The sequence below is a fragment of the Condylura cristata genome, unplaced genomic scaffold (assembly GCF_000260355.1).
Source record: "Condylura cristata isolate star-nosed mole 26May11 unplaced genomic scaffold, ConCri1.0 scaffold00006, whole genome shotgun sequence".
In the NCBI taxonomy this organism is placed as follows: Eukaryota; Metazoa; Chordata; class Mammalia; order Eulipotyphla; family Talpidae; genus Condylura; species Condylura cristata.
The window spans coordinates 23,295,522-23,322,724 of NW_004567107.1; the positions used below are offsets into that span (position 1 = coordinate 23,295,522).

The 27,203-nt window shown below is 38.0% G+C and overlaps 2 protein-coding genes across 4 annotated transcripts in view; one reads left to right on the forward strand and one right to left on the reverse strand.

The window, feature by feature from the left end:
* Positions 1-5,419: 5,419 nt before the first annotated feature.
* INVS (inversin) overlaps positions 5,420-27,203 on the reverse strand; it is a 152,893-nt gene continuing 131,109 nt past the window's right edge. For both annotated transcript variants that reach the window (XM_012721403.1, XM_012721401.1), the window contains 2 exons: positions 8,452-8,501; positions 5,420-5,495 (listed from right to left, as the gene is read on the reverse strand). In XM_012721403.1, coding sequence (XP_012576857.1) covers positions 8,477-8,501 — 25 coding nt within the window. In that variant the 3' untranslated portion in view covers positions 5,420-5,495; positions 8,452-8,476. The remainder of the gene's footprint in view (positions 5,496-8,451; positions 8,502-27,203) is intronic.
* TEX10 (testis expressed 10) overlaps positions 11,899-27,203 on the forward strand; it is a 37,568-nt gene continuing 22,263 nt past the window's right edge. Inside the window, exons 1-8 of one of the 2 annotated variants that reach the window (XM_004677477.2) lie at positions 11,899-12,105; positions 15,685-15,873; positions 18,274-18,986; positions 19,366-19,609; positions 23,277-23,389; positions 25,089-25,327; positions 26,055-26,190; positions 26,865-27,040. In XM_004677477.2, coding sequence (XP_004677534.1) covers positions 15,694-15,873; positions 18,274-18,986; positions 19,366-19,609; positions 23,277-23,389; positions 25,089-25,327; positions 26,055-26,190; positions 26,865-27,040 — 1,801 coding nt within the window. In that variant the 5' untranslated portion in view covers positions 11,899-12,105; positions 15,685-15,693. The remainder of the gene's footprint in view (positions 12,106-15,684; positions 15,874-18,273; positions 18,987-19,365; positions 19,610-23,276; positions 23,390-25,088; positions 25,328-26,054; positions 26,191-26,864; positions 27,041-27,203) is intronic. The other variant, XM_012721404.1, reaches the window with a different exon arrangement.

Here is a 27,203-nt window from a genome sequence, read left to right on the forward strand (position 1 = left end):
CAATTGTAAATAAAGCAGCAATAAACATGAGGGTACAGGTATCTTTTTCAATCAGTATTTTTGTGAAAAGACACTTTTTTAAAAAAAAAGAAAGAAGGGTATTAAAGATATCCCTAAAGATTTCTCAAAGGTTAAGAACTTTATCTTTGATAAATAGTAGTTATTCATAACTTGTGTGAAGTGGTAGTCAGCTTTCAGAAAGTCCTCTCTGTCCCTGCAGGGTGACCTTTGTGTAGGGAAAGGGGACTCTGCCCTTGAGCCAAATCTTCTTCCCCCCAAAAAACTCAGTTATTTCTAGCTAATGGTTAGAACAATGAACACTAGTGTAGTTGTTTCAGTTGCTTTTAGTTTTTCTCAATCAAGACTACAATATGATAGTATTCAAGAATTTGATACCTGGTATTACCTGCTGCACTGATAACCATTTTAAAAAAGAATGAACCATGGAGGGTAGTTTAAGACATTCTAAAATATTCTGAATAGTGGGTGAATGATTCTGTGTGTTATGTGAATTATATCACAATAAAGAGGTTTAAAATATATAGGTAAACATATTTTTCTATATAGAGATCTAGATCTAGGTATCACTATAAATTCTATCTAGAGGAATTCCAGAAGGGAATGGATGGAGTGATGGAGCAGTGTTACTTAAGAGACAGCAGTCTATACTTTTCTAAAACTGATTAAAGTCATATGTTCTCAGAGACAAAGCTCTACATACACTCTATAAGGAATAAGAAAATGTTAAAATCCTTTATCTACCCCATCATGTCATTTCCCCCTTCAAGCACCTTTTGTATTAACTGCTTGGAGTATTTGTTCACACATATATATGTCTATATATACATTTATACAAACATACTACATAGGTCAATGTATGTGTTTTTTTTTTTTTTAAAGGGGGATCTTATAGTCCCTCCCTGGGACTACAGTGGGTTAAAGCTCAACATTGCAAGCTGGCAGCAGCTACTTAGGTGAGTTCCATCCCCGCCCCCAAAGGTGACCCACAAGCGTGCAGACCTCTCCTGACTTGTCTGCTGCTCCCCTCAGCAGTGTACTTCATCAATCTGCCTGTTCTGCTCCCCACTGTCTCTGGTGAATCTTCTCACCCCCTGTACCTCTGGCCTGTACCCCAATTCTGTATGTATAAATAAATAAATCTTTAAAAATATATATACACACACACACATATCTTTAAAAAAAGATAATAAGCAGATAAAAAGAAAGTAAAGGAGGACAGAATAGAATTAATTTCTTTAAGGAGGGGGAAGTGTATAGAATGTATATTTTACTATAACTATCTAGACTCACTTTTTTTTTAAGCTTTGTGTCTTTTTTAGAACTTTGCGATTCAGAAAGAACTAGAAAGGGAGAGAAAAAATTGGAGATTGGACTGAGATAAAGGAGCATGAGGCCTGTGGAACCTAGGGTGCTGGAAAATATAAAACTCAAAAGCTGATGTAGAGGCTCGCACGGGCAGCAAGCAAATGCATTTAGCACTGACCCACTGAACCCAACTATATCTGGGTGTTGCTACGCAGCTTAACAAAAAAGGAGTGACTTTGTGCTGTTGGTTGAAAATGTAGTAGGTAAGAAAGACGATGTTTAAGTTCAGAATTCTCAGAGGTTGACAAATTGGAGGTCCTGATACATGGCACTTGTAGAGACAGGGATTACAGAAGACAGCATTCACATTCATGTTTTACGACCCATTTAGGATAAATGCATTTACTTGTCTTTACATGAGGAACACTCAGAAAAGAAGAAATTTAAGAACACTATATTATGTGATCGTTTTGGAACACAAACTAAAATTGGAATCTGTTTCTCATCCTAGTCATTTTTCCCAAGTGAAATGGAACAAACACCGGGGGACCCAGTGGGTGAGCCCCTACCCACAGGCTTAAGAATGCAGGATACACCAAGAGAAAATAACAACAGGATATATTTAAATAGGGAGTGAGAAAGGGGAGAGCAGAGAGAGAAAGAGAAAAAAATTTACAGGCCAGCAGGTGGCTGGATGCTGTCTGTCCTACTCCAGATAGCATCTACTGAGCAGTGTGAAGTGTGAGAGGCCACTCTGCCACCAGGCAGCAGTTGGGGTGCAAGCAGGAGCCAGCCAAAAAACAGTCTGTCTTCGTAAAACCCACATGGTGGCTCTACTCTGCCCCTCACTCCCGGCAAACCCCATTCAGGAGGTGAGGGGTGAGGTGCAGAAAGTTCTGCCTTTCCCATCCAGTTGGCTATGAGTGCAACTATGGGTTGAAAGACTGTTGCTCATGTTGGTCTCCAGAGCCACCAGTGCCAGCCTCCAGGCCTGGCAGTGGGCGGAGAGGCTCTGCTCAAGGCCAAACTCACAGCTATCACTCTGTACCACTGCATCTTCCCACACAGGGAGTGACTTGCCTTTCTTTGCCAGTATCCGGCTAGTCTATACCATGGGTGACTTCCTTCCACACTGCGTTGTTGTGGAAGAGGAGTGGCTCCTATATTTTTGTCATTTTTCTCCCACCTTCAGAGGGCAGGTCTAGAGATTTTGCAAGATGAAATGATAGAAATAAAGACAATTCACTATCTGTGGTGGGGCTTGTTAGCCAGAAGACAGAAGACCTTTAACACAGCTATACACTAAATCACGATGTTCCTGAATGCAGGGACTGGATGGAAGCCAGGTTGCTTTCTTTAGAACAAGGTTGAGTGTGTTCTATGTGTGGGCGGATATGCGAATCTGATATTTGGCAGAGGTAGAGGCTACCTAGCTGTTCTTCAAACTGAAGTAAAGCAGCTCACCAAAGTGATATGAAAATGACTTCAAGATGGAAACATCTGGCCACTCAGAAAGGAACATCTAAACTTCAGCAGAGCCTCTGGAAAAGAGTAAGTCCTTTCTCCTTTTTTAAATGGAATTTTATTATCATATTAGTTGAATTTTATTTTTGTTTTTAAATATTTACTTATTTATGCATACAAGAACTGGGGTACAGGTCAGAGATGTGGGGGGTGGGGTGGGTGAGCGGATTCACTTGAGACAGAATGGGGAACAGAAAAGGTGGGCTGACTATAATACATTGCTGAGGGGAGCAGTATGCAGGACAGGAGAGGTCTGTGGTGCCATGGGGGTCACCTCCCTGTCCAGGGATGGAACTCATGTTGCAGTGGCTGCAGATAGCTTCAGACTGTTGTGCTTTAATCCCTTGCACCACCAGGGAGGGCCCTAGTTGAATTCTAAACTATGTCTTTGTGTCATTCCTTGTGTTGAAAACAAAGGTAAAAACAATAGCCCTCAAACAGAGGCAATTGTGCTAAACCCACCAAGATTTAATACCTAATCTAACCTTGGTTTCAACCTCTTCCAAGAATGTAGTCTTAACTGGTTGGCATGGATTTTTCTGGTCAGTGCCAAAGAGATAAACGTTTCCATTCCCTAAAGGAATGACATTACCTATTTTTATTTTTATGTTTTCTCACTTTGACTTTGCTTAACATGCAAGGGAGATCTCCCCCCAGGGATGCTCTCTGATTCCTTTTCCTTTGTGGAATAAGGGCAAGATTCATTATCTTTTCTGGTGAGCCCTGAGATTTTCTCTTATATTCTTAGAACGATCTTTGCTTTGAATTATATGAATGGCTTTCTTCTAACCACAAGAGCTTTGGTAAAGCAATAATTTCATTTTTTAAAAGTTTATTAACATCTAAAGAGAGTACTGAGTGGAATTAGATTTTTGGGGGCTCTCAGATCATTCTTGGTAAAAAGTGCTTGGGCAGTGGCTGGTGTCCAGTTAGAAGAACAAGACATCTGTATTATTTGGCTATGGCTGCTATAAAAAATTACCACCAATGTAGAGGCTTAATGCCCATTTATTATCTCACTGTACTATGGGTCAAAAGTCTGAAATTATGTCAAAATTAAAAAAAATAATTTTTAAAAGTACATTTAACAGTGAACTCCAATTAATATGATTAATGCTAGATGTGGAAATTGAATCATAAACTCAGTCTGAAGGAAGAGAGAATAGTATTGTAAGTGATAGGACCTCTAACCCCAGTAATAGCTCTTCTAGTCATGTGATCTTGGTTAGTTAAATTATCCTATTCTAGTAATAAATAATGTATCGCTCTATAATAAAAGTCATATTTAAGTCACAGACTCATTATAATATTATGAGAGTACTTACAACAAAATATCTGTAAAAAACGACTTTGCATAGGTTAAATGGTCAACAAATGTTAATAAGTAGTTTTTAGAAAATGAAGTAGATAAAGTGGCTGCTTATTCCATAAAGATTGCACACTTTTGCTTTCAAACAATGAAATGTCCTGTCATAAGAAAATGATTTAGGGCCTCCCTGGTGGTACAAGGGGTTAAGTCTTAGCACTATGACACTATCAGCAGCCACTGCAGGACTAAATCTATCTCCAGCCAAGAAGCTGACCCACATGGCACAGCAGATTTCTCCTGTCTCGCCCACTGCTCCCCTCAGCAGTTTATTTTAGTCAGTCTGCATGTTCTGCTCCCTGCTCTGTCTCTGGTGAATCCTCTCATGCTTGCACCGCTAGCCTACACCTCAGTTAGTTAATAATGTCTGTGAGATCTGTTGTTTTAATTGTTTATTCTTTTACAATGTTGAGTAGTATGAACATATCATTAGTTTATAGGAGATAGTGTTTTCTGTTAGCTGAGATCCACACTAAAAACAGAACCAAGATTTAGTCTTCAGATTTAGTAAGAGTAAAATTAAAAATCTATTACAGTTCATAAATTATAAAGTTGCTATTTTTATAAGACTTCAGCAATTCTGAGACAGTCTTATGTCTCCCAATAAAATCAACTTACTTTGCCTGAGTATTCAAAAGGGAAATTATTTATTCTCAATTCTTGTTTTGTAGAATTATAAATTAATGGTGATGATTACACTGTAAAGGTAAGTTCACATATATGCACAATATAGTAATTCTGCAGAGGTCCCAATAGAAATAATACATTAGACAAATAAAATTAACTTTTTAAGAGTCAAAGTACAAAAACAGTATGTACTGACTTTGAGTAAGGATATGTCATTTAAAGAAGACAGGCATCTAAGTCGGCAAGACTGAAGTCGAAAAGAATTTTCTTTTATAGCTAAAGAAAGAGTATGTCAATCAAAAGAAGAATTAATTAGCCTTTTAAACAAAGGAAAAGGAAAAAAAATCTCTGAAGAAAATTTTGCCTGCTTTCAGTCAACACTGCTTCAGGGAAGCTCATTTGGAAAATGTCAGAAATCATTTTCAATGGCAAATCTAACTCAATTTTTAAAGTAGGTGCACCAGGTATCTTAACAGTAAGTATTTAGGATACCTTATTCTCTTTGTTGAATTTCCATATCTGCCGCTCCGTCTTGTGGTCAGCACTTTTATTTCTTCCCATGGAGATGTCTCCATAGGGTTAGAATATATTAAGTTTGAAAACTTGATCAATTTGATCTTCCTAGTAGGTGTTGACCCCCAAAATATTCAGGCTGTAATATAATCAGAAAAGTGTTTGTTTAAATAGGAATCATGATTGGCATGCCTTTTCATTTTATTACTTTACAACACTTTTTTTTTTTTTAGATTTATTTATTTATCCATACAGAACTGGGGTACAGGCCAGAGGTGCAGGGGTGGTGAGAAGATTCACCAGAGACAGAGTGGGGAGCAGAACAGGCAGATCGAGGAAGTACACTGCTGAGGGGAGCAGCGGGAGGGTCAGGAGAGATCTGCCTGCCATGTGGGTCCGGGGTGGGCAGGGATCAAACTCATGCTGAAGTGGCTTTAGATTCTCAATGCTGTGCTTTACCTGCTGCACCACCAGGGAGGGCCCTAAAACACATTTTTAACAAGAAGTTGTTTATTCCTTTAAATAAAGTTGTTTATTACTTTAAAACACATTTTTAACAAGAAGTCAAGTTGTTGAGTTTCCAATATCCATCTCGGGCTGACTACATTACCCTGTTGTAGTTAATATGCTCCGCTGCTCTTAATTTTCATAAGTCGGTAGTTAGGTCCAGATTTAGAATTATTTTTGAACTTTTTGGCAAGACTTTTTAAAAGGTAGCATTGTGTACTTTAATAATAACATATATAATGTTTCACTATGAGAGTTGAGCAGCTCTGATGTTCGGTTGGCTAGATCCATTTGTTTACTAAGGGTTGCAAATTGATGGCACCTTAATTATATTATTCCTTACCTATTTATTAGGTGGAATATTTCTACAAAAACAAAATAATTCTAATTAACTCTGGTTCAAATTTTCCAATGCAGATCTCCCCCTCATATTCTTAAATAATCTTAAGAAAATACTGTTTTTAAAGATCTTAGTATGTTTCCTCAGTTGTTCATTTTAATTAAGCAATGTATTAAGTCAGACCAGTGCATCCTTCACATTGCCTCACAGATTTCCCAATAAATGAGGGGGGATGTAGGCTTGTGCCTCCCTTTTTAGTGTATTCATGACAGGAAGAATAAAAGTGGAAGGACAGATCCTTTCACCTCAGGGGAGGATTTGGGTCAAAGTGGAGTGTGCCAAGTTAAGTTGTTCCATGTATCAGTATGGCCTTACCTCACTCCCCAACCAGTTCCTGTCCCAAATTCCCATTTAGCTGCCAATAAAGGGGGTAAACATCCAAACTCTCACCTTGGAATTATTTATAATTTGGAAAAGGGCAGATGAAACTATCATTAAAACCAAGTGAGGATTTTTAAATAAAATAGAATAATGAAATAATGTCATTGACAGAGCATTAAGACAAATACTGAATTAAACCCTGGAAAAAAATGCCACCAAGATAAAGTCATAACTGAGGTTCTGAAACTGGCCCTAAGGCTTAGAGAGCTCTGGGCATGAGGGAGCCTGGGCTGATCTCATCTGTCTGCTAGGCGGATGGCCTGGGGCTGTTTAGCAAGCATACTACATGTCTGTCTGGCTCCATCAGCAGCAAGAGTCCTTCACTCCATCACAGAGGACTCTCCAGGATGTTCGAGTTGTCTTTAAAGCTCTTTGAGAAAGTGCTTGGCACATTTACTACTCGGACTGGAGGAGGCATGTTGGGGAGACTTCGGGAGATTGGGCTAGCTCTTTGGCTGTTGACTAGTGCTATCACAGAGAGCTTTTACAGCTGTTGCCAATTCACTTGAGCCTTCTCATTGTGCAGATACTCACTAAGGCCAAAGAACCCTGTCCTGAAGTGGGCCACCTTATAGCTCGCCAACAGGGTGTCACGGAGGGCTTTGCTCACACCCTTGAAAAGCATGCTGGTGTTTTGACCCTTGAAAGGAGTACTGGTGTTTTGAAGATCTACTAGGTAAGAGGGGATACTGGCTTTTGCATGAAATGGCATCTCAGAAGCACAGATAGTATCCAGAGCATTCATCCATCCTGTATAGATCTTTGTAGCAATTCTGATTTCAGCAGTTTAAAGCAGGTTTCAGGGCTGATTGTTGCTGATAGGGCTAATAGTATCAGCTATTAAATATTTTGTGTATCACCAATTCAGGGAGAAATATCAGCCTCGTAGTTGCACCTTCTGACTTTCACTATGGGTACAAGGATGCCTGTCTGAATCCCAGTAGAGGCCTTTATTCACTTTTTCTAAGTATGAAAATTGTCCAACTTTTCCTACTTAGCTGAATCAGTGAGAGGGACAAAGTGACACCCAAGTATGGGAAAATATTTGCAGGATGTTGAATGACTATCAGTAAGGTGGCAATTTACTTCTGTGAATATGACTTTTACAAAAGATTTGTGAGTGACTGTACTTCCTTACATTCTTTTACCTTTTAGCAAAACATATTTGGAAAGTTTATTACTTAAATAAAACTGGAAAGTTTACTCATCTTAAGATGTCTTCAAATTTTGTAATGGGACTTACAGGTGTATTATTACAGGGTATGTTAATGTCTCAATTTTGGGAAACAGTCAAACTATGCATTAAAAAAATCAATGCTTGGACAAATAATGCATAACTATTTATATGAGGTAGTAAAATAGTCAAACTTAGAGTAGCAGAAAATAGAATGGTGGTTGCCATAGATGGGGGTGAGGAAATAGGGAGTTGTTGTCCAGTGGGTATAAAGTTAGTTATCTAAGATAAGGGATTTCTTGAGGTCTGATGTATAATATAGTGCCTATAGTTAGCAATACAGTATTAGTGTGCCTAAAAATTTGTGAAGAGGTAAATCTTGTGTTAAGTGTTCCTACCATAAAATTCTTTTGTGTTCATTTAAAGCAAAGGGACACCAGAAAACTTTTGGAGGTGAGGATATATTTATTATCTTGATTGTGGTGGTGGTATCATGGGTGTATGTGTATGTCCAAACTCATCAAATTGTATAATTAACATGTGCAGCTTTTCTGTGTATTGATTGTACCTTTATAAACTTGTAAAAATCAATGTTTATTATAATAGCTGGAGAAATCCAAATATGATCCATACCTGAGTTAGTAGTGTTGTATCAGCTTCAATCTTCTGGTTTTGACAATATGCTGTTAAAATAAAAAAGGAATCCTTAACATTAGGGTGGTAAGTATTATTGTATTTTAATTTTTGATAGTTAAACTTGCAATCACTTTATGCTGTTGCACAACTCTTACCTTTCCTGGTAAGAATAACTTCTGGACCTATTATTTTTTCACATTTTTCCCAAGTTTATATGATTACATACAAATATACACACATATTGATGTTCATCATTTTATTTCATACCAATGTGATCTAATTGTATATGTTTTCCTACAGGTATTTTTTTCCTTACTCAAAAACACATTAGGAAAATTTATTCAACTAATTGATACAGATGGAACTCAGTCTATTTTATAGTCCCATAGTGGTCAATGTACCATGGTTTATCCAACTGTTTCCTTGAATGACAGAAAAATTTCCTTCTCAATGTTTTGCTACACAAATGTTGTAATAAACATCTTGTAAATACATACCTTAATCTGATGCTTTTATATCTATAGGACAAATTTGCAAGAGATGAATGACTAAGTTGAAAGAATATGAATTAAAGCAAAAACTTTTAAAATATTTTCAGATTATTTTCCAAAATAGTTTATACATCTTGCATTTCTAACATCAAAATATGAGAATATACTTTTTAGTAATGAGATGTTATATTCCATTGTTATATTGATTTATGTTTCCCTAAATACTCAGTAAACTGAGCAGGATTGCAAGATTTATTGAGCATTTGGATTTTCTTTTTTATGAATTGCTAGTCATACTCTTGCCCTTTTTCTATAGGACTATTTTAATCTTTTCCTTAATAATTTGTAAGAACTTCTTGTATATAGTAGATATGAATCTCTTATCTTCCATATGAATTGGGAATCTTTCTTCTAAGCTTTTTTTGCCTTTTAGTCTTTTTTTTTTAGATTTATTTTTATTTATTTATGCATACTAGGCCAGAGGTACGAAGATTTACCAGAGACTAATTGGGGAGCAAAATGGGTGGAGCAACTGAATACTGCTGAGGGGAGCAGTGGGTGAGAGGTCTGCTGGTGCCATGTGGGTTAGCTCCAGGGCTGGAAACTGAACTCAGGACCTAGTGGCTCAGGATAGCTTGATAGCACTAAGAATTTAACCCTTGTGTCACCAGCAAGGCCCAAGATCAGATTTCTTATAAACATTTATGGATTCTTGTTTTTTCCCTTGGAAATGTGATGTCCATTCTCTCATGGCAATAATTGTTGTTGAAGATGGGAAGCTCCCGTTTGGCAAACTACAAGCACTTCTGCCAATGACATCACCACCAAGCCCACTTTAGCACAGGCAAAGAAGCAAGAATCCCTGGAAACAAGAGAGTGTTAAGAGAAATGGTCAGAGGTGAATATGGCAGACCTTAAGGCTATCTAAGAACTCTGACTTTTACTCCAAATGAAGTGGGAGTCTGTTGAGGGATTTCAGGCAAAAGAGTGATTTGACTTAGATTTCAAAATAATCACCCAGCTGCTCGGCTGATACTAGACTGTGTGAGAAGACACTAGGCTGCAATTGTGATAGCAGGGGGAATCTGAGCAGAGGTTTCATTAATTTTTTACAGTGATGATGAGATGGTAGGAAGGGAGGTATGTTAAGTGGTGGAGTTAGGATATGTTCCAAGGTAGAGTTAACTGAAATCTCCTGATGGATTGTATATGAGATGTGAAAGAAAGAAATCAGGCCAAAACCCCAAATTGGGGAGAAGGATCTGGAGTTTCATTTAGGACACACTCACCTGGAGATGTATACTAGACAGCCAAAGGACAAACTGAAATTTGTCTTGACACAGTAAACCTTTGTTTACTATTAGATACCAGTTTTCTGGAGTTCAGGTACTATGTCTGGCTGGCAATAAACTTTCCTCTTCTGACCTAGTCTCATTATTTTTTTATATCATATTGTTTGTGGCAGAATGAAGAGTATCCCAGAAGCCCCCAACCTGACTGCTCTAAATGGATTCTGCTATGAGCAGCTTCAAAACAAAATATAGTATGTAAAACCTTCAGTAGAAAAGAACTTTAATATACTAAATGTACAGCAGAGAGAAGAGAAAGAATGTATTTAAGTTTCCCTACAAAACACGCAGCTATCCAGTCCCCTGTGGGCAAATGCCCAGCCAAACAGACTTGGCCCAAAACAGGGTCACTGAAGCCTGAAAACTTGCCCAAAGTCTAAGGCACCTTTTGGTGGGGAAACCTAGGGGCAGATGAGGCCGGGCAAGTGTGAAAGGAAAGAAGCAAAATCAAAATACAAGTCAAGATAAAAGCTGCCCTTGTAAGCCTCCCCGTTAGTCTCACCCACACCTGTCTCTCTCAAGAGTCTCCTTCCATGCCTCCTGTTCCTTGTACAAATTCAAGGCTGAGGAGCAAATGTGGCTTCTTCTTTACATGTCTCTCTGTTCCACGTGTCTCTTCTATCTTCCCCTAGTCCTCTTCTTCCTTCCATCCCAGGCTGTTTCTAGCTTCTTCTCAATGCACAGCTCCACCTTTCCTTTGGTGAGGCAGGGAACCTGGAAATTCCCGTTTATGGCGATCATACTGTTACAATGCTCATGTTAATACAATGTTTATGTCCATGGTGGAGTTAAGGCAAATTGTGGTGGCAAATGAGATGGTGGGGAACGGAGGCAATCGCCTTTAGTCTCCGTAGTCCTACTGCTTGAGAATCCCCAATGAGATATAAATGCTCTGAAATCCTACCGAGCAAACTGAGGTTCAACAACGATCAAGCTGTCTTATCTTTTAAACTTGAAGGAAAATGTGAACAAAGGTGAAATTCCGTACTTGGGGCTCTTTCTCCATCTGCCACTTCTGTTACCTGTCAGGTGTTCAGCAGTCTGTGCTTAAAGACGCTTGCTTTTTTTTTCCATACCCATTCTCGGCATTTTAACTTTCCCTCGAACTTCCCTGGGCCTACTTAATCTCAACAGCAGGAATCTTCGTGCAGAGAAACTGAAATAATAGGAAAATCCTGGACTAAGACTTTCAGGTTCCAGCTACTACATGTCTTTCATCCTGTGTTAACAAACTCTTCAGTGCTCTATCCAGGTGAATGTCTCAGATATCTGATCGTCTTTGCAGTCCCCAACTCCTCCTTTGCAAAATTCACTTCTTTGCGATTCCAGGTCTGAAAAACAGGGGTGTTGCGGATCAGACAAGGTCCGCTCTTAAGTATCTGTCACCAGAACGACACCACCCTCCGAAGAGCAGGCGGGCGAAGCTCGGGGCGGGACTGAGGTCCAAGGTTTGGGCTGGCTCCCGCGCCTTGCCCGCACCGTCGCCCGCCGCGCTTCCCGCACGGCTTCCCGGACCGCTGGGGGCTTCCGGCGCCGTCCCCTCTTCCCGGGGGCGGGGCCAACGCTCACGTTCCCGCCTCTCCGGCTGCGCGCGGCTGCGGGCCGCGGTCACGTGAGCGCAGCGCGGCGGGGGAGGGGCCCTGATTTCCGGGCGGAGGAAGGAGATGCGGCCGCGTGAGGACTAGGCGATTTGAAAACACGCTCCCGAAACGAGAGGCTGAGGCCGGTGGCGCACGCTGTTGCCCGGTGGGCTTCTGCTTGGACGCTTTTCCCCCTCGGTCTCCGTGCTCAGGTCTCGGCCGGGCCCTCAGGTGAGCGGCCGCCGCCCGTCGGGCCGGGCCCTCCTGGGGCGCGGGACGGCGCACGGGGCGGTCGACCCCCCGGTTCGCGGCCCTGCCGGGCGCGGCCGGCCGTGACCATTCTGCGCCCCCCGGAGATCTGCCCCCAGCCTTGCTCCGCAGCGGGGCCTGGGTGCCGAGCGGGGCGATGCGGGGGCGGAGCGCCCCGTGGGCGTTGGAAGAGCCTCTTGAGTGATTGGGCGGTTTCGCGCCGTTTCGGGTCCGGGAGACTTTGGGGCCGTCGGTGTTAATCGGGCCCACTTGCCCTGGCCTCCCTCCACACTGTGACCCCCGGGGTCTTCACTTTTGGGATGCTGGACAAAGCAGGGGTTGGGGGGGGCGTTAGGATGTGTAGTTGTCTCCCGATGTTCCCGCTCGCCGCCCTGGTGTGAAGGCTTCAGCGGTTTGTACCCAGCTCAGCCCAGCCATCGACCCGCTGGAGTTGTCCCTGCCTTGGGGCATTTGCTTTCTGGAAGTCTAGTACCTTTGATTAGCCCTCTGCATAGAGTTTGGGGAAATTCGTGAGCGTGAGGGTTGGAGATGAAATTATTAAAAGCCGAGTGCCGTGTGCTTTCTTGGTATTTTGGGGGGTGGAAGAGGGGGGAGAAATTGGAAATTAGGGAGAATCATTAGGAGTGGCAGACGCACTGCTGTACTATTTGGGAATTTGATTCGGTCATAAGCTTAATGCGGTGGGGTCTCTCCTTTGTTGAAATTAGCAGAAAGAGATGTGAAGTGGAAATAAATACATGAAGTTCAATTTTAAAACCATTGGGGCTCACAAATGCGAGAGGTCCCGGTGATGAGAGTAGCTCAAGGCCGGAGTGCCTACCTTCTCTTGTAAAAGTGATTTACTTGGACTGTTTGGTTTGCTGTGAAAAATCTTTTAAGTGAAGATAGTAGAATGTGCTGATAAAACTGATACAAAAATGGTCTCTGTGTGCCACACAAATAATCTAGCCAGCTTTAATAGTCAAGCAAGGGCGATCAGCTCTCTAAATTTTCCTGACTGAGGAAGCCATTCGTCTAATACAAAGTGATGGATAATATGGCATAAACTTGACAGGTTTTTGGACCCAGATCAGGTAGTTATTGGCGAAAGATTGTGAAGAGGTTTGGGGGGATAATGGAGGAGGACTGATTTTCCTGAATGTCCTGTATCATTTGCTTTCATGTCTGCTAATAGCTAGTGATTAAATTGTAGGGAAGCCCACAAAAGTATGCTTGCTTAGTTAATGAAAACCATTTTTGTTTTTTTTTAATTAAGAGACCAGGTGAATATTACGGCTTTCTTTTTAGTTTTTTTTTTTTTTTTTTTAAGTCTGGACTGGGTGGGATACACAATTGGGGTCGGAATAAATTCAGTAGGCAAGTTATTTTGCCACTCAGCTTTACAGTTTTCTGTAATCTTAATTCTAAGATTAAGTATGCATAACATGAGCTGGTTTTGTACAACTCTTCTTGTGTGTAAATTTCTCTTGGCTGTCTTAAAGGACTAAAAAGTAAACACTAATTTATGTAATACATCTAATAATTGTACTTGATATTTTGGTCCTTGGGCCAGAGACACTGAGAAAACACGATTGTGTTTATAGCATGTATGTTTTAGTGTGTCTCATACATTTCTTAGTGTCTTAGAAATATCAACACATTTGCACCTCCTTCTTCCTACCTCATCATATCTATGTAAGGTATTATAAGCGTTCTTATATTGTAGAGGTAGGTATTATTAGAAAGTGGCAGCCTGGATAAGAATTTAGCCAGTTTGACTCTAAATCTGCTTTTAATTTCTGGAACTAAATCTTAGTCCATGGGACTTTAATGTAGTTAAATCTTACAGTCATGTGAATTTTGAGGTGTCTTAGGTAATTGGCTTCTGAATTCCTCATAGTTAAGGTTGGAACTTGAGCTGCTGTTCTTGCACCAGCCATCTAATTAATGTTTATAATACAAAACTTTATTTTCAAATTATTTGAGGTGGTGGTATCCCCTTCTACCCCCACTGGTCATAGGATAATTATCACATAGCAGGAGAAGTTTTATTTATTCCAGAAGTAGTTAACTCCAGTGGATTGATTGTGGAAGGCAAAATTCATTGTGTTTGCAGTATGTGGACAGGTTTCAGGAACAACTGAGTGGTTTTAGGTATAGGATTATGTTTTAAATAGAGGTTGACTTGTGGGGAAGATAAAACTAGAGAGGAAGGGGCCCTCCTTGGTGCCGCAGCGGGTTAAAGCACAGCACTTGGAAGCTTGAGCCACTTCCGCATGAGTTCGATTCCCGCCTGCCCTGGAGGTGACCACAAGGCGCAGCAGACCTCTCCTCAGCAGTTACTTTGTAGATCTGCCTGTTCTGCTCCCCACTCTGTCCCTGGTGAATCCTCTCACCCTCCGCATCTCTGGCCTGTACCCCAGTTCTATATGAATAAATAAATAAATCTTAAAAAAAAAAAAAACTAGAGAGGAAGTTAGGAAGGACCTGATAATGTCAAGTTAAGGAGTCTTCACTGTGTGTGGGTGTAAGGAGCTACTGAAAGTTCTTGAGCCTAGGTCTGATCTGAACCATATTAGGGAATATTAATGTATCAAAGTAACACGTTGTAAATATTAAATTTGCAGGATGTTACATATCAAATGTACCTCTTCTCATTAAAAAACCTGTCAGATGGGCTGCACACAGAAAGGAATACTGGTATGGAAACTGTCTACCGAGAAAGGACTTAAATAGTGGGAGTTGGTGGGAGGCACAGAGCAAAGATTTTGTGTGTAAGTGGAAAGATTTACATCTAATTTGAAAGAATGTGGTGAAAGGGGAAGCCTCAAGATGACATGGTTCTGCCTGAGTTATTTTTTATAACTACCTTGCTAGTATTTGTTCTTTATCTGTATACCACATTTCCCTTTCATATTGCCATTTTATCCTGTTTTTTTGGATGCTGTTTCCTATTTCGATCTACTCTGAACTTTCCGTGGTGTTCAACATGCTGGTCTTTCCATTTTTTGTCTATATCAGGCCAGGCCCCTATTTTTATCTTTACTCACTTTTCCTTAAGAAATACTCTAGCTCTCCTTATTGCATATCTGAATCTTACCTATTTTCAGCCTCCCGGATTAGTCATAAAACTTTTCCTATCAGCTTTCAGACTTTGCATTGCTTTGCTAGAGGTTTCTCAGGGATTTCTAGGGGCCAAGGCCTTTCCAGCAGATAAAGGTGTGTGTCTGTTGTTAGTGTTGTTACCCCTCCTCCCCACAAAGTTTCTTTTTTGGCATATTGCTTGATAAAAGATTCCATGGCTAAAAACTTGACAAATCAATGGCAAAATTGTTAATATTGTTAATGGCTTCTTTTCACAGTGTCCCTTGACTAACATTTTTGTGCAACTTAGATGTTTTCCATTTAATATTTTGATGTGTTGACACATCAGAATTGTTATCCTTGATTCTTAAGTTATCTTATATGATTAATGACTAATGTAAATGTTGGAAAATCTTTTTTATAATTTGCCTTTGTTGTTTTTATCCATTGTTTTAAGAGTAATTATTTTTATTATAGCACTGAAGAATGACCAAAAAAAGAAAACGCCAGGATGATTTTCAGAAAGTAAAACTAAAAGTTGGTAAAAAGAAGCCCAAGTTAGAAAATGCTACTGTTACAAACTTTAAAACAAAGACCATCCATCTACCTGAACAACTCAAAGAGGATGGAACACTTCCAACAAATAATAGAAAACTTAACATAAAGGTAAATCATAAATATTATTTTGATATTATTTTCTTTGAAATCATCTAGAAGGTTCTACTTTTGTGAAAAGTTTATAAACTAATAGGGTTTATTTATGGCTGAAGTTTGAAGTTCATGTGGTACTCATGGGTGATTTTGCCACTGCATCTTTCACTTTTCTAGAAAGACTTACTAAAATAGGTTCCTAATGTTTTCTCTCTCATAAGCATATTTGATGATTGAATGTCATTTGGAAATAATTGTTGTTTCAGCTTTTTCATATGCTTAATGTATTTAAATTTTTGATGTACTAGCTTTCCATCTGTTTTGTTTTTCCCCTAATCTTTCAGATAAGCTCCTGTCTAGTCATTTTGAGCCCTTTACAATATAGAGCTGCTTATAGATTCATAGTAAATGTATGAAGTTTATTGAATTTAGACCAGTAGTTTTGCTAAGACATATAACTGCTTTATTGAGGTATAATTTGCAGATAATGAAATGCATTTCTTTAAGGTGTACACTTTGGTGGTTTTTAATTTACAGAGTAATACTAGTAACATAATCTAATTTTAGAACATTTTTATCACTGCAGAAAGAAATTCCACGAATTAGAAATCACTCTCCATTCTTTTCCTGTGGCCTTAGGCAGCCACTAATAAACTTTCTGCCTGGGTATGTTTGCTCATTCTGGATGTTTCATACAGATGTAAACATACAAGACATGGTCTTTTTTTTTTTTTTTTTTTAAGATTTACTTATTTATGCATACAGAACTGGGGTAACAGGCTAGAGGTGCAGGGGTGGTAAAAAGATTCACCAGAGATGAGTGGGGAGTAAAATAGGCAAATCAATGAAGTACACTGCTGAGGGAAGCAGTGGGGGACACGGAAGTCTGCTGCGCCATGTGGATCAACTCCCTGGCTGGGGATCAAACTTGTGCTGAAGTGGCTGCTGCAAGCTTCTTAATGCTATACTTTAATCTGTTGTGCCACCAGGGAAGGCCCACATGGTCTTTTTATGTTGGTCTTTCATTTAACATGTTTTTCAGGTTCATCTTTGTTGTAGCATGTAATTATTTTACATTGTCTAATAGTATTTCAGTGCATGGTCATGTCACATTTTATCACTCAACACTTGGGCATTTGGTTGTTCCTGCTTTTTAACTCTTGTGAATAGTGCTTTTGTGAACAAGTGTTTGTGAGGCTATATGTTCTCTAGTTCTGCCTTTTAAACTCTGAAGGTTAATATCAAAAGGTGTTTGAAATTAAGGATTTTTCTCACAAATTACGTAAGTCATTCCACAAGTAAAATCGTCAAGTGTTATACTGAGTAAAACAGACCCAGACATATGGAGAACATCTGAAATAGGCAGAAAGCATCTAAGTAAAAAGTATGTAAATAGAGCCTCCTTGATGGCACAAGGAGTTTAGTGTCAGCACTATGAAGCTGTCCAAAGCCACTGCATCATGGGTCTGATCCCTGGCCAGGGAGCTGACCCACATGGTGCAACAGACCTCGTCTGTCTTGTTCACTGCTCCCCTCAACAGTGTATTTCAGTGAGTATGCCTGTTCTGTTCCCTACTGTCTCTGGTGAATCCTCTTATCCCCCCACACCTCTGGCCTATACACCCAGTTCTTGTATACATAAATGAATGAAAATTAATCTTAAAAAAAGAGTATGTAAATAATGTAAATATACTTAGTAGGTCTTTAAATAGTGGTAATGATTGCTGTCACTTTTTTATTTTTATTTAAATTTTTTATATTCAAAAGGGCAGGTTTATTATAAAAAGGGAAGGGAAGGATGATTGCACAGAGTGTGCAGAAAGAGCTGCTCCTGAAAAAGACAGGTTTGTTAAAAGAGAGACCTGCATAGTCACAGGTGGGTAGTCTTGTGAAGAGAACTGCTTCTGTTGGTTTGCAAAGGGAGAATGATGAAGAGAAATACCTGCATGGTAATAGGTGAGCAGGGGAGTTGCTGCCGATAATTGGCACTTTATGATAGCTGCCTAAGCCTGCATGTAGGTTAAGTTCAAAAACAGTCTAAGTGAAAGTTATATGTTTTATTAAATTAAAATTATTTTAAAGAAATAAAATTTTAAAGGTCATTTGTTTATATATGTATTTTACATCATTGTTCATTTTTGTACAGTGTTTGCTTTCATTTCTCAGGTATAGTCCCCATAGAATTTCTACCACCAATTCATCCATGCACAGTCACCATAGTCCCTTGTGCTCTCCCCACCCTCATTAAGATAAAACTATTTTTGATCTTAATGAAAGCTAAGTAACTTCCAGAAAATACATTCTGAAGTTACTTTCCTGAGTGTTAGCTTAATTTTACTTAGCCTTTTTATTTGAAAATGATGTAATATACATATGTAAGTACCTAAAACTTGTTTTTAAAATTTTTATTTCTAGGATTTGCTGTCACAGATGCATCACTACAATGCTGGGGTTAAACAAAGTGCTCTTCTTGGACTTAAAGACCTTTTCTCTCAATACCCATTTATAATTGATGCACACCTTTCAAATATATTAAGTGAAGTGACTGCTGTGTTTACAGATAAAGATGCTAATGTACGATTAGCAGCAGTTCAACTTCTTCAATTCCTGGCCCCCAAAATACGTGCTGAACAAATTTCTCCATTTTTTCCTTTGGTAAGTGCCCATCTCTCTAGTGCCATGACTCACATTACTGAAGGAATTCAGGAGGACTCTTTAAAAGTTTTGGACATTTTGCTGGAACAGTACCCAGCTCTAATTACTGATCGTAGCAGTATATTGCTTAAGAATTTTGTAGAACTTATTTCTCATCAGCAGCTGTCCAAAGGACTTATAAATAGAGACAGATCCCAGTCCTGGATACTTTCTGTAAATCCTAATCGGAGACTCACTTCTCAGCAGTGGAGGCTGAAAGTCTTAGTGAGACTCAGTAAATTCCTTCAGGCCTTGGCAGATGGATCCAGTAGGTTGAGAGAAAGTGAAGGACTTCAGGAACAAAAAGAAAATCCCCATGCCACTAGCAACTCCATTTTTATCAACTGGAAGGAACTTGCCAACGACCAGCAACACATCCAGGTTTATGAAAATGGGGGTTCACAGCCAAATGTCAGTTCACAGTTCAGGCTACGGTAAGGATTTCAGTTATGTCCAAAATCAGTTTTCCTATGTTGAATTATAACTGCTGACAATTGATGGCTAATGGTGGGAAGACATACATTTGTTTTTCTTATAGCTTTCATAGTTAACTCATGATTTGATTTACTTACTGATGGGAGGAGTCATTTGAATGTATATCTATTCATTTCTAGCAAAGCCTATTGAGAAGTAAAATGATAATCTCTTGGCTTTGTCTCCTCAGAATTTTATTTTATTGGTCTTGATCAATATAATTAATAATTCACAGTGCTTCATTTTACTGGCATTTTATATTTAAGATTTAAAATGAGGAAGGAATAATTGTTAATTATTGATTCTCCCTTCCCCCCCATTTTTACCCTTTCTGATTAGGTACTTGGTTGGAGGACTAGGAAGTGTGGATGAAGGCCTGTCATCTACTGAAAGTTTGAAAGGATTTATTGAGATAATAATTCCATTGCTGATTGAGTGCTGGATTGAAGCTGTGCCTCCACAAGTTGCTGCTTCTGTTGGAAATGGTGTAGAAAAAGAACCTCTGCAGGTTATGCAGCAAGTTCTTAATATTATATCTCTTTTGTGGAAACTCTCAAAACAGCATGATGAAACCCACAAATTGGTGAGAATTAATTTTTTTAAAAACCTTTTTATTATTTTATCACAAATTGGCGGATTAGAGGCTGCTTTACTGGTAATTGGTTAGGCATAACCCAAAAATTTTCCATGGTTTAACTATAAACTTGTTTCTTTTGCTAGGAACTACAAATAAAAAGTTTGTGAAAATATTTATTATTATTTGTGAGTATGTTTAAATTTTTTAAATGATAATGTGCGTACTCTCATTTGTTGAATATACTTTGCTTTAGTTTTACAATGTATTTTATTACGTTGTTTATAATAGGTGATATAACTGCATTCTAATTTCTGGAAGCTTTTTACAGGATTAAAAATAGTTGCTTGTTTGTGTTAGTCACATTGTCAAGTTTGGCAGAAATAGACTACAATGAAGATTTTAAAACCAACCCTTAGTTGTTTTTAAACTACTACGTTTTAGAGACGAAGCTTCACACAGATTTGCTTAGTCTATTATATGTCTTTATTTTCTTGCCAAAGGGTATAATAGAGAACATTTCACAAATTACTGTAGGTAGACTAGTTTTAGGCATCGCTTAGCTATTATTTTTCTGCTAGACAGTTGATAGTAAAGACATTTCTTGGTGAGTAAATTTTCTCATTCTTTGGGGAAAGGTCTTGGCAACCTTTTATTTTAAGTGTTGTAGTGGAGTGAATCTAGTATATAGTGCATGATCCTAAAATTGTTGCAAAATAAACAAGATAGCACACTTTAAAAAAGTAGCTGTAAGTATACTACCTTAAAGCCTGATGTAGTTGAGTTAGAATTCGTGGAAGGACATTTGACAGGTCAGGTGTCCACATACATAAAAAATGGAGAAGTCAGTTATATTCTTTGTTTATTCAAGCTGAAGTTCAGAAGAGTTAGTAAACCATGTAAAGTAAGAAAAGGAATAGGTTTAAAAATAGTATTTGAGAGCCTTGGAATTCATTATAGAAATCATACCGAAGAATATATTTCCTTTAAGAACTTACTGTATTGCTTACTAGGCCATTACCTATCAAATGTAGGGATGTTTTATGAGTTGCTTTATCAAATAGACATTTTATTGTTACAATTTTGAGCTGTTCCGTCTTATGATTAATTTTATTCATTGGTTAAGAAGTTGATCATGATTGGGGTAATAGTGTATGACTTTACAAAAGCAAAGTTTGCTGTCCTTTGTGGTGATTAATATGTCATATAGTTTAGTTATAGTAATAATACATACAGTTTCTTAGAAAAGTATATATTAGTTGCAGTCTTTAATGGGTGTGGGTTTTTTATTTTTAAGATTTATTTATGCATACAAGAACTAGGGTACAGGCAGTGAGATGATTCACCAGAGACAGAGTGGGGGATAGAACAGGCAGATTGACTGAAATACACTGAGGAGGGGAGCAGTAGGCAGGTCAGGAAATGTCTGCCACGCCATGTGGTTCACCTTGCTGACCAGGGATCATAGCTTCATAGTGCGGCGCTTAAACTAACCCTTGTGCCACCACGGAACGCCCTAAAGTGGGTCTGTTTTCATTGAAAAGGCTAAGATAGAAAATAAAAGTAATCTTCATACTACTTTTGCTTCCATTTCTAAAAAGTGAGAACTATTCTAAGCCTTTTGGTATTTGGCAGCATATATGGGCACTGATAAATTTCTGTTACTGCTTTAGGGTTAGTATTGTAATTATATAACGCTGTTGTAGGAGATACATGAACATGCAGATTGTTTTCATGTTTGCTACTTTTTCTCTATGTTTTGTCTTTTTCCTGTGAAAAAGACATGGTTAGATGTAATTATACACTGAGCATCTATAAATGTAGCTGTTCAGTTCCTCACTCATATTCCCTACATTTCAATGTTTAATAGTTCATCTGGCTAGTGGCTACTCAATTGGGCATGCAGATAACATTTCTGTCATGCAGAAAGATCTGTCGAATAGTACTGCTCTCCGGTGTGTCAAGTGCTATTTTGGACTGTAGGAAGACAGAGATAAATAAACATGGTTAGGCTGGTGCTGCCCTCACTCTGCTTACCTTCCGGTGGGGTTGCTAGATGGTAATGCATTTGTAATGTCAGTACGAGAAAAAAAAGATGAAAGTAAAGCAGGTGGGGCAAAGAGGGTGTGTACTGAAACAAAAGAGCTAGTTTATTTTGTTTTTATGTAATTTTTAATTCGATCTAATAGATGTAAAACTGTCAAATTTCCACTCAAGCTTATTTTTTTTAAGAATTATTATTTTAATTTTCTTTATTCTGTTTACTGTATTTTCCAAAGATGGGAACTACTTTGAATAGATGCTTAGGAAATATTTTCTGAGAACATGTTTTTTGAATGTTACTGTATAAAGTGAATGGATAAATCTTATGGATACTTGTAGGAAGAACATTGTAGGATTAGGGAAGAGCAAGAACAGAGGTAATAAAGAGTGATCTAGTTTGACATATCTGAGGAATGGCAGGATGGATGGTACTGGGGGGGATGGTACCTTCTCAAAGGAGGGACTGGGGGATAGTAGATGAGGGAGTGAGGCCAGATAATGGGAAGAGTCTGTTCCATAATAAGAGTTTGGATTTTAACCTAAGAGTGGTGAAGAGACTAGAGGTGAGAAGAGTGGTGTGTTCTGAATTATTTTTATTTAATGTTGCATTTACAGATGGTATTTTTATCAGCTACAGTGTGTTCATTGCCCAGCTCTACCAAAATGTGAGCTAATCTAGCACACGGCTGATCAGACATCTCCCTACATACATGATTTATGCTGTATGATTTATGCGGTAGAAGATCATCTTGGCTGCTGTGTAGAGAACTGGTTTTTGTTAAGAGAAATAGGGAGATCAGTTAGGAGGCTATTGCAGTAAGGGAGGTAAGAGACCCCGGGGCTTAGTGAAGAATGTTAGCAAATGCTGGAACTAATAAGAAGCAGTTGGATTCTGCTAAAGGTAGAGGACTGTTGTGCATAGTAAGGGGGGGGGGGAGTCAAAGAAGATGCTTGTGTTAGCCATATGAATTCAGTTTCACATTAAATTTAAGATGCCTGTTGGAAATCCAAGAGGAGATGTTGAGTATACATTTACAGGTCAGGAAAAATAGAAGAATCTAGTAAAGAGTTATCAGGAATGTAGGGTGACCAGCTATTTTTAGTATCCTGCATATCAAGATCCCTAAAAAATGAATTGGATAGGAGAAAGTGAAAATGTTGTAATCTGGAACTAGATAATGTTGTAGTGACTGATAGATTTACGAATAGTGCCAAAGTATTTTAGAGAAGTGAATGTGTCTGATACCTTTAATGGTAAATAATGGAATTCTAGGGATTGGAGTTATGATTACAGAACACTAGGTAAAAGACTTGTTTATTTTATAAATACTGCATTGATTCAGTCAGAATTTCCTGAAATTTTATTCTCTTTTCCATCTTTTAAACAAGAGATAAGGTGCAAATAAAAATAATTAGTTAGCACCAGAAAGATGTGGGTGAAAAAATTTATGCCATAATAGTTTATTTTCATTTTATTTTATTTGCATATTGTATCATGAACAGGTGCATTTTAGGGATAAATTATAAATTTATCATAATGACAAGTTGAATAATGACAAGTTGTTGAAAATTTTGCTTAAAGTTTTATTGATTCTAAATTATTGTGGATTCTAAACTTTGTGTATTTTAATAGGAGTCATGGCTTCGGAAGAATTATCTTATTGATTTCAAACACCATTTTATGAGCCATTTTCCATATGCCTTAAAAGAAATAACCAAGCACAGAAGGAAAGAGTCAAATAAAAGGTATGTGGTTCTTTTCTACGTTATACACCTAAAAAAACTATTTAATCTGAAATTATCAGAAAATAATTGGCCTTGACCCAGAACTTTCTACACTGTGAAATGCTGATATCTAGATTTTGAGAAATAAAAGAGAGCATGATTACTTTTGAACAAGTCACTATTCCTTTTTAACTTGTAAAGTGAATGTTTTTCTCTAAATGAGTGTCAGGCATCAAATTATGCAAATAACTTATACTGCACCTCACTGATGGAGTTTCAGAGAATACTGAATTGAAGTTAGAGTATCTTACATTTGTGTAGTTCTGATCTGACTTACGTATGAGGAAAATATCTTGAAGGAAGAATAACTGTAGAAAGTTTTCTAAAGTAGAAAGAAAGAAAGGGTCATAGATTAGAAGTTAAAATGTAAGCATGGAAGCTATTTATAATGTTTACCTTAATGTGCCTCCCTGGTGGCACAGAGGCTTCAGTCTCAGCACTATGAAGCTATTAGCAGCCCCTGTAGCGCCAGTCTGATCTTCTGAGTTTGGTCTGCTTCTAGGGAGCTGACCTGTGGTGCAGCAGACCTCTCCTGCATTGCCCGCTGCTCCCCTCAGCACTGTATTTCAGTTAGTCCACCTGTTCTGCTCCTCACTCTGTCTCAGGTGAATCCTCTCACCCACCCCCTGCACCTCTGGCTTACACCCCAGCTCTTGTATGCATAAATAAATAAATAAATAAATAAATAAATAAATAAAATAAAATAAAATAAGTTTTAAAAAACAAATGCTTACCTTAAGTATGAGCAGATAAATGTGAAAACAAGTTAACTAATAAAAATTGATAAGCAGATACAAACTAGAACATTGAAAAGTGTATGTCCCCAAGGGATCTTAACATCTGTCAGAAGGTTATAAGTTTATCAAAAAGATAAATTTATCTCTTTGCCTAGAGAGTCTCTGAGATTCTTTGAGCAGCATTCAAAGGATCTGCATAGAATTGATATGTCTATTCCAGGCATAAGACTTTTCATTCATTCTCTTAAGTGATTTCATTCTGGTCATCCATGGTCAGATCAGAAGACAAAAACCACAACAAGTGATTTTTAATAGAATTTACTGTAAAGAATTGTTAACTAGGTATTAAAGAACTAAAATGCCAAAGGAGAACTAACTGTAAGGTATTACAGAGGCAGCAACTTCAAGCAGCGGCTACTATCTATAGGATTGGAGAACAAACAATGAGAAATACTAGTTGGGAAAGATAGCATGTATATAGGAAGTAAGCTACAAGTTTAGGAATGAAGAGCATATGACAGAACTAAGTGAAACCTGATGTTTGCTATTAGCCTTGATGGTAAGAAATGTTGGGTGTGTACACTGCTAGTTGTCTGTCTCAATTTTCATTCTCTTCCTCATTGAATGAGAGAATTCCCAGTTTTTAGCTGGGCATATAACTATTCCAATAATGCGCAGCTTCTTTTGCAACTAGTAATAACATTTCTTTCCCTATATATTTGTGATTCTTTGTTATTATGTCTTTAGTCAGCTCCCTGGCCAGAGATTGAACTCATGCCACAGTGGCTGGCAATAGCTTGATAGTGCTGACTTTAACCTCTGCTCAATACTTTTTTATTTAAACTCATTAATAAATTGTTCTAAGACAAGTGAAGCATGTAAGTGGCTGTAATACTTTATAGATGTGTGTCTTTGTTTTTTAGCATCAGGCATTGCACGATTCTCTCCAATAATATAGATCATCTCTTACTGAATTTAACACTGTCTGATATCATGGTCTCCCTGGCAAATGCCTCAACTTTGCAGAAGGATTCCAATTGGATAGAAATGATAAGGAAATTTGTGACAGAGACCCTTGAAGATGGTTCTAAACTAAATAGTAAGCAACTGAACAGGTTGCTGGGGGTGTCATGGAGGTTAATGCAGATACAGCCAAGCAGAGGTAGGTGATACTGCTTTGTCTTTATTTTAAGAGAGGTGTTCTTACATATGTTATTCAGGGTCTGGCTTTGAATTGATGGTTTTCAAATATTCCAAATAGTCAAGTTAGTTACATTCAAGTCATAATTAGTTAACCTAATTATATAGGTCTGTTTGCACACTGAAATCATTTGTGGCTTACACCATCCCTTTTCTATGAGGATAGGTCTACTGTAAAGCAATTTGATAAGATTTCTAGTAGATAACAGAATTGGAGTAAAAGGAGGTGTAGATATTTTTGAGAAGTAATGCCATTGAATCAACTGAGGAAGAAATACCCTATTCTAGTTTGATGAGAAAATTAAGAGCTTTATCATTTGATCAATAGAGAATGAATTATGCTTATCTTTACTCTAGATTGTAATATACATTGTCAGTTTTTAGTGCAATTCTTTTCATTTAAATACAAAGCTTTTCTGTTTGATTTCCATTTAATTCCCCTTGCTAATATTCTGGTTTTGGTCATTACTGTAGGTTCGTTGTTCCCTAGGAAATTTTATACTGTAATCTCTGTTTGGTTTGATTAGTATTAGGCCATTGTTGGGGGATTTTTATAGTAGTCATCAGTTTGTGGCTAACATCTGCCTTTTCATAGGAGTGGAGTGAATTATAATTTTTTTAAAAAGAGGAATTTGGGGGCTTATGACATGTTTTTGATTCATATGCTTATTTGTTTTCTCTGTTTTTAGAAGCTACAGAGTCTCTCATCAGGGCAGTTTATACATTGTATCAGCAGAGGGGCCTTCTCCTTCCAGTTCGAACTTTGTTACTGAAGTTTTTCAGTAAAATCTATCAAAAAGAAGAACTGAGATCTTACAGAGTCAGGTAAAGTTTTATTTGCTTTTCTTTTTTTTTTACTGAGTATGTAGTCTTCAAAAAGAAAAGTTATTAAACCTTTGAAGAAATTACCTTTTAAAATCCTATTTGATTATATTTAAGAAAAGATACAACTTTTCTAAAGAAACATATATAGTAATACCAGTAATTTTTATTTATTTATATTTAAAGATTTATTTATTATGCATAGAAGGAATGGAGTGTAGCCCAGAAGTATGGGGTTTAGAGGATTCACCAGAGTGGGGAGCAGAACAGGCAGATCTACTGAAATATACTGTTGAGGGGAACCATGAGCGAAGAGAAGTCTGCTGAACTGAAGAGAGGTCTGCTGAACTGTATGGGTCACCTCCCTGGTTCTGGATTTAACTGGTTCTGGATTTAATTCACCCCTCAGGGGTGATGGTACTGAAATTAACCCTTAGGACACCAGGGAGACCCTACATGGACTTTTTAATTAAATGGATAAAATCTTGAAAAATGTTACAGCTGAGTAAATGATAATGGCAGTCTTGCTGACTCTCATATGCTTAACGTAAGTAAATGATGGTATCAATGATAATTTGGTATATTTAAGTTAAAAGAAAATTTGCTTATACTTATTTCTCTGGTCTTTGAAAATTACTTTGTTTTCATTGATGTGTTATTTTGTTCTTCCGTCTTAGATATCGTAGTAAAGTGTTATCTCGTTGGTTGGCTGGTTTACCATTACAACTCGCTCATCTGGGTTCTCGAAACCCTGACCTCTCAACACAGCTTATTGATATTATTCACACTGCTGCAGCTCGAGCAAATAAAGAATTACTAAAAAGTTTACAAGCTACTGCTCTTCGAATCTATGGTAAGAGTCTGTATGCTAGTGTAGGTCATCACCCTGATTTTGGAAAGAAGTTATGAAGAGAAGTTCTTTAGATTTACCTTCCCTTGGAAGATCTGTATTTCCTTTAAATTATTAAATAGTCATCAAATAAGTGATTTCATTTTCAATAGTAGTACTTGCTAGA